The following is a 12,158-nucleotide window of genomic DNA, read 5'->3' on the forward strand; positions in this document are numbered from 1 at the left end:
CTCCTTCTTTATAACCTTCATGACTAAAACTAGCAGTTTTTATATTTTGTTAGTGGGATTATTTACTTTTTAGTGGTTTTTATTTATAGATGAATCTTAATAATAGAAATTATATACTCTATTGTTTTTCTATTATATAAAGAACTGTTTTCATACATATTAATTGTTTTTTTATTAACTTAAAGTTAATTGAACAACATCATAAAAATCTAAATAGAATTTCAGAAATATAAGTTTTAAATTTTCAATTATTTGCTTCATAATAAATTAAAAGTTTTAAATTTTTATTATGGCAGAAGTCTTAGTGGTTTTCTATTGCCTGTTTAGTGGTTTTGAGAATTGATAATTGGCCACACTGATTTTTTTATCACGTCATATACCACGTCATATTTATGTATTTTTATACCCACTTAAAACTTAAATATTTAAAAAAACATTATTTTATTGAATATATTTTTATAACTTTTATACAATTTTAACATATTTAATAATAAATAAGGTAAATAACGTAACATATTTTTAATTAACAACCCATATATTCAGGCTTGGAATATAACTTTTATTGGCCAAGAAAATTGACCATATTCTCCTTAATTAAAGGAAAAACTGGGATTTTCGCTATCTCCATCAACGGATTTGTAATCTACGTAAAAAATGCTTGAAATTGTTTTTTCTGATTTTTAAGAAAAGTGCCTAAATTGAACTATTACCTATGTTGTTAAAGAAGAAAGTGTTTTAATGGAACTGTAACATAAATCTGCTCATTTGACCTGGTGATTGAAAAAGAAGATGTTATAATTGATCAAAATTTACACAAAGAATTCATTAACATGGGGGAAATATTTAATGGAAGTGAAATCATTAGTACTGAAGATAAAACGTTCGAAGAAAGTAAAAATGTTCCAATGGTTCCTGCAAATGATAATTTTTTAATTAAAAGTGAATCATCATTACACACGGAATTAATAATAAAAGAAGATTTAGAAACTTCGAATAATTTTGAAGATGATGAACAAATAATTGATTTTAAAGAAATTAAACCATATTTTAAAGAAAATTTGCGAATTAAAAATGAAAAATCGTTACACACGGAATTAATAATAAAGGATGAAGATAGTGATAGTGAAAGTGAAACATCAGACGATTCTTATAATCCGAATAGTGATGAAAGTGATGTAATTAGTTCGAAACGTCAGCGCCCTAAAAAATCGTTTAATTGTGATGTATGTGATAAAAAATTTCCTCAGAAAAGTGCTTTAACCGTACATAAACGTGTTCATACCGGAGAAAAACCTGGTGATGTGATTAGTTCGAAACGTCAGCGCATTAAAAAAACGTATTATTGTGATGTATGTGATAAAAAATTTCCTCAGAAAAGTTGTTTAGACATACATAAACGTACACATACCGGTGAAAGACCATTTTCTTGTGAAATATGCGATAGAAAATTTCTTACCCGTCAAAATTTATCTAATCATAAATTCATTCATACTGGTGAAAAACAACCCAGACCATTTTCATGTGATGTTTGTGATAAAAATTTTACAAAACCATCAGCTTTAGTTCGACATAAACGTGTTCATACCGGAGAAAAACCATTTTCTTGTGAAATATGTAATAAAAGATTTACACAACGTGGTTCATTAAAAGAACATAAACGAATGATGCATGGAACAGGAGGAGAAAAACCTTATTCATGTGTAATTTGTAATCAAGGATTTAATGAAGAAAATGATTTAATTCAACATAAACGTATGCATCCCAAAGAAAAACATTTTGTGTGTGAAATTTGTAGTAAAACATTTTCTCGACGATGTCATTTGAATCGACATCAAAAAACACATAGTGGAGAAAAACCATTTTCTTGTATACTTTGTGATAAAGCATTTAAAGAAAAAAGTGATTTAATTAAACATGAACGTATTCATACCGGAGAAAAACCATTTACATGTGAAGTTTGTGATAAAAGATTTTCTCAGAACTGTTATTTAACTATACATAAACGAACACATGAAAAACAATTTTCATGTGAAGTTTGCAATAAAGGTTTTAAAGAAAAAACAAATTTATTAAAACATGAACAAATTCATAAAAGAGAAAAATATTTGACTTGTGAAGTTTGTAATAAAAAATTGCTCCGGTGTAATTTAATTAAACATAAACAATTGCATACAGGGGAAAAACCATTTCCATGTGATGTTTGTAATAAGACATTTTCTCGACAAGAACATTTGAATCGACATAAACGAACACATACAGGAGAAAAACCATTTTCTTGTCTACTTTGCAATAAAGCATTTGCTGATAAAGGTGATTTAAGTAAACATGAACGAATACATACCGGACAAAAACCGCATTCTTGTGATATTTGTAATAAAAGATTTCCACGGAAAGGTCTAGTAAATACACATAAACGTGTACATGAAAAACAGTTTTCATGTGAAATTTGTCGTAGATCGTATACTCAAAAACATCGTTTAAATCGACATAAACGAATACACATAACTAGTACTGTAGGAAACGAAGCATTTGACTAAGGAAAAATCTCGCGAGTCGATAGATTTTTATGGAAGCTGGTGGAAAATGTTTTAATCCAATTAATCTACGAAACGGATGACAAAATTGCTATCAGACAACAAAAAATACGTTGTTTTAGAAGAAAACAAACTAAAAATCATACAAGCACGGATCCAGGCCCTCAAAAACAAAGTCCTAACCAAGATTTTGTACAGTGTATTTGTAAATTATTATAAACTTATCAAATGTTAATTTGTTCGTTCACAAAAATTACAAAAGTAAATGTGCGTGTTTACGCATCACAATGTCACTAATAAACTACTGAACCAATTTTGATGAAATTTTTTAATAAAATTATTAGGAGAGAAGATTTAAAAATTAAACTTTTAACTTCAAATAAAATTAAACGCCCGTATACATTTTACATTAAATAATTTTATTTACTCTCTCTTGACTCTGGTATGACGGAATTATTTTCACATTCTGTTTACTATCATTAATGACTCGCCGGTACATTTGAACCACTTTTTTCACTGCCTGGATATCGACATTCAAGTATTTGACACCACCATTTGGTTCATTGATAACGGAATCTGATATAGGGGCATGTAAATTGATTTCCGAAAATACTCTTCTACCGATTTCGCTTTGATTTTTTCAATTTTTGGTATCTACGTGCTTTGAAACGAACGTTTAAACAAACAAAAAATATTAGTACAAAAAATAATTTTCCTTGCAACGGAAGAGAAGCGAAGTATAAATTATATAAGACTAGAGTGATATCCTCCCGCTTCGCTGGGTTTAAAAGTAAAGATTGATAAAGATTGCTCGCGCTTATCTCTTTTCTATAACACTCGAAATAATGGTGGGGATTGTTTTACACAGGTAAAATATATTATTTTTTTAAATGTATAATTGTAATTATTCTTTGAGTATACCAGAGAAGATGGCCTTGAAATATTTTATATTGACTGTTTTTACAGAAATCTGTAATTTATGATAATTTCAAATGTCAAATTACATTAAATTTTTTTAAAAATATATCTTTATAAATTATAGTTCATATGTTATTCTGATATATCAGCTATAATGCTGTCCAGTTTCATTAAAAACCATTTCTACGTTTTATAGTGACTGGCGTTTCATGTCAAGTCACACGGGAATGCTGTCGAACGGTAGGTTGCTGGCGAGACGGTAGGTTGTATGAATAAAAGTTGTTTGTATAATTGTAAGGAACAATTTTTCCATATTTCCATTTCCATTCCATAGATGAAAAATGAAAATTGAAGGGCGAAAAAGTTGAATTTGTTCTGATATCAGATTGGACTTAGTTCTCAGGGTTTCTTTAATAGTCAATTTAGATCTTAAATGCTAAGAGATAGAAGAAAACTTTAAATTAAAAAGTTGATCCTCATAAAACAAATAATATTTTTTTCGAAAATAGTTAGTTTTCGAAGGAAATGCATCTTAAAAATATGTCATTATTGCATTTAATCGAAAGAAAATACGCTAACTTTAGAAAAGTTTATTAGACAAAAATTATCAAGGACAATAAATGTCATTCGTCTGTGATAATAACTTATAAGCCCGGGTATATTTTCAAGATCATTTGTAGGCCAAGGTCCTTGAAACTAGAATTTCAGGTCAAAGTCATGGACACATTAAATGCAATTTCCGAAAGCAAACGATTTAAAAAAAATTGTTTTAATTAAAAAATGTTAGTTTTTTTTTTAATGAGGATCAACTTTCTAATTTAAAGAGTTCTTCTATCTTTTACCGTTTAGCATCAATAGATATCCGAGAATTCCATTTGCGAAGGCAAAGCTTAGATGGATGGAAGAACGTACTTGTGATACTACAAGACAAATATGGTCTGATTATAATCGTAGGCGTTCCAAAGATCTTATATCACATTCTAGGTATTCTGTTAACAAAATTGTTGCGGCTATTACAGGACACTGGTTAGGCGGAAGGCACGCTGAACGCCTAGACCTGACAGTGTATCATGAACACTGTAGGAGCTATCACAGTGAGGAGGAAGACGAAACGATGTCTCATCTTCTCTGTTACTGCCCAGCTCTTGCCACGACTAGATGGACTTACTTGAGTCAGCCTTTCTTTGACGATCTCTCCGACCTGAAATTCGTTGTCGTCAAAGCAAAGCTGTTCTTAAACAGCCCCAAATGGTTCATAAAGTAGTTGCCGGGGGTGGGCCAACCCTTTTTCGGTATTTAACAAATACTATGGTCTAAGTGTGTCCCACCTCAGAACAGCCAGTCTAATCTAACCTAGCCTATCTTTCAGGAGCTAAATTGACTATTAAAGCAACTTGGACAACAAGGTCCAATCTGATGTCAAAACATGATGTCCTCCGTCAATCTTACAAATTTTGTTTAAGATATTTTTTGATTGGTATTAGATTAAATTAAAATGGTCCATCCTGTATGATTAATAGCATATATTTGTGTTGCTGATTTGAAATAATTGTAAATTAATGATCGAGTTCTTTTCCAATTTTGTAAAATTAAAATCAAAGTTCAAAAAGAATTATAACATTCAATAAATTGATGGTGACGCCTTTACTATAATTTTAAAAGATCAATATCATTCTTTTTATAAACTTTATTAATTGTGGTATGTCGGGCTTTATTTATGAAATCAAACTTTTATAAATTAATATTCTAGATTTTTATTCATAGTTGACAAAAAATGTAATTATGTAGTTTAAATTTTTATTTGTTTTATTATATTAAAATTAAAAATCTGCAATTTTTAATCTATATATCACGTGACCTAAAACACAAGCCGTCATCATGTCAAATCAAAAATAATATGCATTAATTACTAATTTCTTTTTATGTGCAAGAAACCGTCTTTATGTTTTCGAAATATATTTTTTTGTGGCTTTTTATTAGGAAAATTAACATATTGAAGCACTTTTTCTAACTTAGTAGAATACCCTATTTAAATTACAAAATCATTTCTAGATATATTACCTAGATTTTTTAACTGATTGTTTCACAAAAATGTCAATTACTCAAAACTGTATTTAAGAGTCAAAAATAATTTTTGTATAATAGTTTAAGTCTTTATTTATCGTATAGTGAAGTTTCGATCATATCTTACCGTATATATTATTGTGGAAAAAAAAAATGTTCAAAAATGTTAACGTTTGTTAAGAATAGGGTATTCCACTATTTTTAAAAATATACTTCTCCCAAGCGAAAGGGCCTCCTTAATTAAGTAACTTAAACAAGTTTCATTCTAACCAGCTCAATTATTTCAAGATAAATACAATCAAGTTACTTAATCAGTAACCTAATTGATGTAATAATACAAGAATACATCAATGAAAATCACGACTTGCAATATTTTGAAATAAGTTTATACTACAATTAAAACGGAAAAAATTAATGTATCTTTGAAAATTTCCATAGAAAATTTTTACAACCTAATAAACAACTGTGGAAAATTGCAAAGATGCATTAATTTGTTCTTTTTTACCATGATATTTTATTTAATTTTATTGTACTACTAAGCGTGCGTGTTTTATAAATAAAAATGAAGGACATACACAATTAAAAATAATAGTATCTTTTAAAACAAATATAAGAATAATTAATAATAAATGTTTTAAATTGATTAATAATAGTAAATAGTAAATAAATATCACATGATTGTACTAGATGTACTTGGAGGATGATTGTTTCCAGTAATATTAGGGATAGCTCCTTCTGTCCAATGAATTAAATTATGTTCAGGCATCTGTGTTGATTGGAAATGATCTTTTAATAACATTTGTGAATAATTACAATGCATTTGGTACGCTTCATTTTCTCTATTTGGATCATTACTCATTCGATATAAATCTAAAAAAATAATTACAACATTTGTGTCAAAGTTTAATCAATTTTGCGACCACCTCTAAGTTCAGCATGATTTCTAAGAAAATGTCTTAATTTTGGAATATTATTGTATAAAAAAAAATTAAATTTTGATAAAAAGTTACCTTTAAGGATAGCAGAAGCCCATAATTGTACATGAACATCTGGTATTTTACTTGCTAAATGCATGGCTGGCGTCACCATATTCATACTTTCTCGACTATTTCCAAGCGATAAAAATATATGACCAAGTAGAACAAGAGAACATGATGTTAATCTATTCAAATCTTCAGCATTCGCCATTTTTAAAGTTTCTCTTAAATAGCGTCTGTTTTAAAAAAAAATAAAAATAATAAATTACTAATTATTAAAAATTAATATTTAGTGCACAAGAAGGAAAACTTACTTTGCTTCGTTATACCGCGCTTGAAAAAATGATTGAAGACCTCGTACATAATAAGAAGCGGCGCGTAAACTGTGTGAATGCGATTGTAATGTTTCGGGATTGATCCGTTCAAGCAATGCACTAAAGTCAGCATCTCTTTTTGCACGTAAATATACAATGGCCAGGTTTAAATTAGCAAAAGTCCATAATTCCCTTTCTTGAGAAGTCTGCAAATGTTTAAAATAATATTAATCCAATCAATCTTCTATAACAGTACCCTATACGTCCGTATCAAAAATAAATAGATAACGTGATAATTACTTATAGCGGAATTTTCTGCACACTCATTTCTCAATAGGTTTCTAGAACATGTTTTATTGTCAGTGTACTATGATGGGAGCGTGGATTTTGAAACCTTCTTCGAAGCTCAATCACCGATTAATTTTTGTACAGTTAACATTATTGTGAGTTCTTCCATAAGGTATTGTGTTAAAAATCACAATTTTAAAATTAAATAATTCACAATTTTGCCCCGCAAGACGCCCCAAAACTGTGTTTATTGAGTTATAATAAAAGCTCAATCACAAGTTTAATGAAAATCAGTCTTGCCCCATAAAATTGCGAGGTAATACCATACTATTATCAGACTCAGTGATAAAATGATAAGAACATAGTAACATAACTTACATTTAAAGCAGCTGTAAATTGAAGTTCAGCAGCCTCCATACAATTCATATTCATAGCATATAATCCTAATAAAGTATGTAATTGTGGTCGATGTCTATCTAATAATCTTGGATGTTGTCTACATACATTAAATGCTTGTGATATTTCTTGTAATGCTAATGATTTATTACCAGTTACTAATCGACACATTGCAATATGTTCTAATAACATTAATTGTAAAACTGATAATATTGGTTTTGTATCTACAACTAAATAAAAACAATTCATTGAGTTAGTTGTTCAAATATATAGAACAAGTCTATTATTATACAAACTTTTTAATTTTTCAATTTGAGTTAATGCTTTATCAGTATATTTTAAAGCTTTCTCCATATAACCAGCTTGCATACTATGCATAACAGTCACTAAATAAACAAGTACATATAAATGTTCTTTAGGCATCCATAAGAACATATCACCAACACTTGACCCACTAATTACTGTAAAAACAAACAAAAATAAAAATAAACATTTATAATGTTTAATTAATCGACTGTAATAGTTATTAACATCTAGACCGGCTCAAATCTTCTCATTAAAGTCGCTATGTAAACTACTGAACTTGTTTCTTTCTTTTCAGATTTTATTTAACGCAGTCGGATTTTTTATTTTTTTAAAATTATTTTAGACTTTTTAGTATCCCGACACAAAAAAAAAACCTATTATACTATATTAAAACTTTTTAAACCAATTTATTATTCCGAATTAAGCATATAAGTTAAAGTTTATTTTTGTAACCTCGTTCATTTTGATACCCTACTCGATAGGTTTAGTTAATGTTTTTTATTAACGTATTACTATTTCGCGCAAAAAATCCACCATTTTGTTTTTGTTCAAACAACTACCTAAGGATACTTGGATTTTTATTACGCATTTAACGATACTTTGTTGAAATCCATCGAGCTGTTTGGACAATACGAGGTAATAAGGAAATTTACAAACAAATATACATACATACAAGATACGCGCTAAAAACATAACCACTCTTTGGCAGCCGGGTAATAAAGGTTTGCACTTATTATAACACTTACCATCGTCAGTAGGCCATGTTGGAGACATAATAATTTGTATACTTTGTTGTAATTGTTTTAACCATTGTTTAACACTTTTCACTTGACCAGCCATCAAATAGTGGCACACCTTCAACAACAACAAAAATTATGGTAAATTTGCACTTTAGCGACCCTTCTTAAAAATGCTCCTACAACAAAACTAAAGCATTTTTTACGTAGATTACGAATCCGTTGTTGGAGCTGGTGAAAAATTAACAAGTAACTTTCTTTAAGTAACGAAAATACCGTATTTTTCCATAGTGTTTTTGCATTTATAAACAAATTCGTTTGTCACAGGGTGAACTAAAGGGCTAAAAACACGCAGACCTGAGCTAACTCGACCCCATTATCTTTCATAGTGTGTTCCTAGTGTTCTCAATGTATGTTTTTAGTGTGAATTTAAAGTACATACAATAAAATATTAGGTAAAAATTTTAATCGTGTGATTCTTGTATAATCCCAACTATATTACACCAGCTCGGAATTCCAAAGTTAAGTAAGCGAAAAATTTGGGTTGGATAACAATTTAGTTATCCCTACTTTGGGTCCAATTAGCATCAGCACGCATTCTAAAATGCGCACTCCGCTAATTTAGCTTTCGATAATCTCGGTAATTACAATTTCTATATATATTTTTGCTACATAGCCAACCTGTAGATCAGAGGATTCAAGGTGCTTTAATAATGTACATCATAACCTTAAATTTTGAAATATTCTTTTTTACGGTTAACAACATTTTTTGTACATTTTAAGCATATTTATTATTAAATAAGATAATTAATAACCTATTTTAATTAATTTAATCCTTTTATTCATTGTTAGGTACGAAAAATAACTTTTATTAACAATGCAAATTTGTGATTTCCGCCAAATAATGAAAAGCTGTTCATTTTTTATCAGCTCCGAAAACAAATTCGTAATCTACGTAAAAAATGCAAAAATTTGGTTTTTTTTCTGGTGTTCTAGGAGTATTTTAAGAAGGGTCGCTTAAGTGCAAATTTAATAAAATTATATTAGACCATAAAGGTTATAAAGAAGGAGAACGATCGCTATGTACTAAAGCATTAGCGCACCTGTCCCTGAAAATTTGTAGAATTTATGGTTCATTTTCAGCCACCAGCCGCGCTGTCGTCGGTAAGTAGTATATTAGCGCACAACAACCCACATTTAATGATACAACTTAGCGATCCCAGCGCCTCACTTATTTATTCAAAATATTGGGGACAATATTTTCTATTGCGATCGTTCTCCTTCTTTATAACCTTCATGGTTAAGTATATAAATGAATGACACTATATTATTTACCTGTAAGACTAAGAAAAATACTTTTAAATATTCCTTCTGATGTGGATTTCCTTGCCAATTTTCAATTAACATACCAGCTTGACTTAATAAAGGATGAACTTCTTGAAACTTTTTCATTGTGAGTAACATCTACAACAAAATATAAAATAAAATATGAATTATTTGTTTAATAATAATTGTTAGTTAATAAAATAAATACCAACCATTCCTTTACTGAGTAAAAACAGGACTCTAGTGTAACAGGCATTTGATATGTGTGCATAATCAGCTCCTACACCTAACAGACTGCTGGCAACTTCATAGTCCTTCTCTGTTGCATGTATTTGCTACAAAAATAAAATAATAAATCAAACAATAGGGTATTATTGTTAGTTAAGGATGTATGAGCATGACAACAATGTTTGATTTAAAGGCTCAAAATTTGTTTGTAGGTAGTCTTTTACTCAAAGAATATGTGGTTAAAATTTCAGCTTAGGTATCCGTGCAAATTTTTAAGAAAAAAGTCATTAAAAATCGATATAAAATACATTGGCTCTTATGTAGGAATCTCAAAAAACGACATATTTTGGAAGTTTTTGATAATTTTCATTTGGAATGAATGAAAACAAATTAAAAAAAAAAAAAAACTTTTTAATAGAAAGTAAACATATTAGCAATGAATTAGAAAAGAAAAAAACTAAGTGTCACCGTCCATATAAGGGATGTAAGAGCAGGGTAGATTTAGAATTGAAATTATTTTTATCTTATTTTCAACTTTGATGATGAATTTTGTTATAACTTCATGAATGTAGACGAAAAATAAGAATAAAATTTTTCGATATGTGTCTTGGTTTTCGAAATATCGAAAGCTAAATAATTAAACAAAATTTTCAATTTTCGATATTTTGAAAATTAAGCCAGATATCGAAAAATTTTATTCTTACTTTTCGTCTTATATCGTCAAGTAATAATATAAATTTATCATCAAAATTGAAAATACCTATTTTTAAATTTGTGCCCCCACTACCATGCTCATACATCCTTAAAAATAAATCATGAAATTAGAAAAAAGTTAAAATTTATGTAAAAATATACTTAAATATTCTGATTTCGAAAAAATTAAAATCGTTCAAAATATAATATCTAGTTAATTTCAAATTAAATTTTTGACCAGAACCACAAAATAAACTTTATTTTCCACAATAACGAGCTTTCGGCGAAAATTCGCATTTTATTTTTTCAAATACTTATTTCTCGAAAACGGTGAAGCTAGATAAAAATTTCAAGAATAAAAAAATGCTTGGAATTGTCAAAAAAAGAAAATACAATGTTAAAGAGAATGAGGTGTCCCGAAGTAAGGTGCTTCTATCCTACTCTGTGGGGTAAATCTAAAATCACAAGTTCGCATGTATATAACTTTCTTGAGTACACTCAAACAAACATTTTCCATCGGCTCCCATATAAATCTACTAACGTGGAGTCAATTCCTCCGTTAGAAGGTTTTTTCTGTTTTATTTCCTCAATTATATTACAATACAAACTCACTGCAAGTTGAAATATTAATCGACAATGCCAATAAACACTGTGTTGTGATAATTCGATCGCTTTCCTCAATATTGGCTTTGATAAATTCGATTGTTTTTGTTGTTCATATAGTTCAGCAAGAACACTAGCTGCTTCAAATTTAACATCATCAAAAGCATTGTTTATCATTTGTGAAAGACGCCACTAAAATTAAAATTTAACATTCATACCATAAAATTTGTATTCGATGAAGTAATTAATTAGTTCTATAATTACCGCTTGTTCTAAATGATGTTTCGCAATGTCTATATTTTTGGTGTGAGTTAATAACACATTACCCAATTGAAGATGCGTCCGAGCCTCAACTCGCGGTGGTGGTTTAAATGTAAACACAGCTTGCAAACATTGTATACATAACTTTATATTAGGCGGACTTAATGTCCGGAAATTTTCTGCGAGCCCCAATAAAGCTAAGTACCAAGCATCTTGAGACGATGCCATTTTAACATTTTCTTAAAATTTTGACAGTTTACAAAATTTGACTCTATTTTTATTGTGAGTTTATTTTGAAGGTTGATACGTTTTACCAACCTAAAAAAATATTTATATACAACCATGGACGTTATAAAGAAGGAGAACGATCGCTATAGAAAATATTGTCCCCAAAATATGGACAAAATAAGTGAGGCGCTGGAATCGCTAAGTGCGCAATTTCAAATGATCTATTAACGTTTAATATACGTGTATATAATATCATTCAAAGGAAAAAAAAGCAAATAATGAAAT

The 12,158-nt window shown here is 29.0% G+C and overlaps 2 protein-coding genes across 2 annotated transcripts; one reads left to right on the forward strand and one right to left on the reverse strand.

Annotated features, from left to right (window-relative positions):
- Positions 1-608: 608 nt before the first annotated feature.
- On the forward strand, positions 609-3,311 carry LOC123297685 (zinc finger protein OZF-like). Its single transcript, XM_044879436.1, has 2 exons — positions 609-1,899; positions 2,227-3,311. Exons 1-2 carry the CDS (start codon positions 831-833, stop codon positions 2,535-2,537), a joined length of 1,380 nt encoding a protein of 459 aa, XP_044735371.1. The 5' UTR covers positions 609-830; the 3' UTR covers positions 2,538-3,311.
- A 2,752-nt stretch (positions 3,312-6,063) lies between these two features.
- Positions 6,064-11,941, reverse strand: LOC123297518 (MAU2 chromatid cohesion factor homolog). Its single transcript, XM_044879212.1, has 10 exons — positions 11,649-11,941; positions 11,394-11,576; positions 10,073-10,195; positions 9,870-9,998; positions 8,544-8,652; positions 7,788-7,952; positions 7,474-7,721; positions 6,808-7,013; positions 6,527-6,729; positions 6,064-6,386 (listed from the first exon to the last, which is right to left on the reverse strand). The coding sequence occupies exons 1-10, from the start codon at positions 11,871-11,873 to the stop codon at positions 6,187-6,189; spliced, it is 1,791 nt and encodes a 596-aa protein (XP_044735147.1). The 5' UTR covers positions 11,874-11,941; the 3' UTR covers positions 6,064-6,186.
- Between the last annotated feature and the right edge of the window lie 217 nt (positions 11,942-12,158).

This window comes from Chrysoperla carnea, chromosome 4, assembly GCF_905475395.1.
Source record: "Chrysoperla carnea chromosome 4, inChrCarn1.1, whole genome shotgun sequence".
Taxonomy (NCBI): Eukaryota; Metazoa; Arthropoda; class Insecta; order Neuroptera; family Chrysopidae; genus Chrysoperla; species Chrysoperla carnea.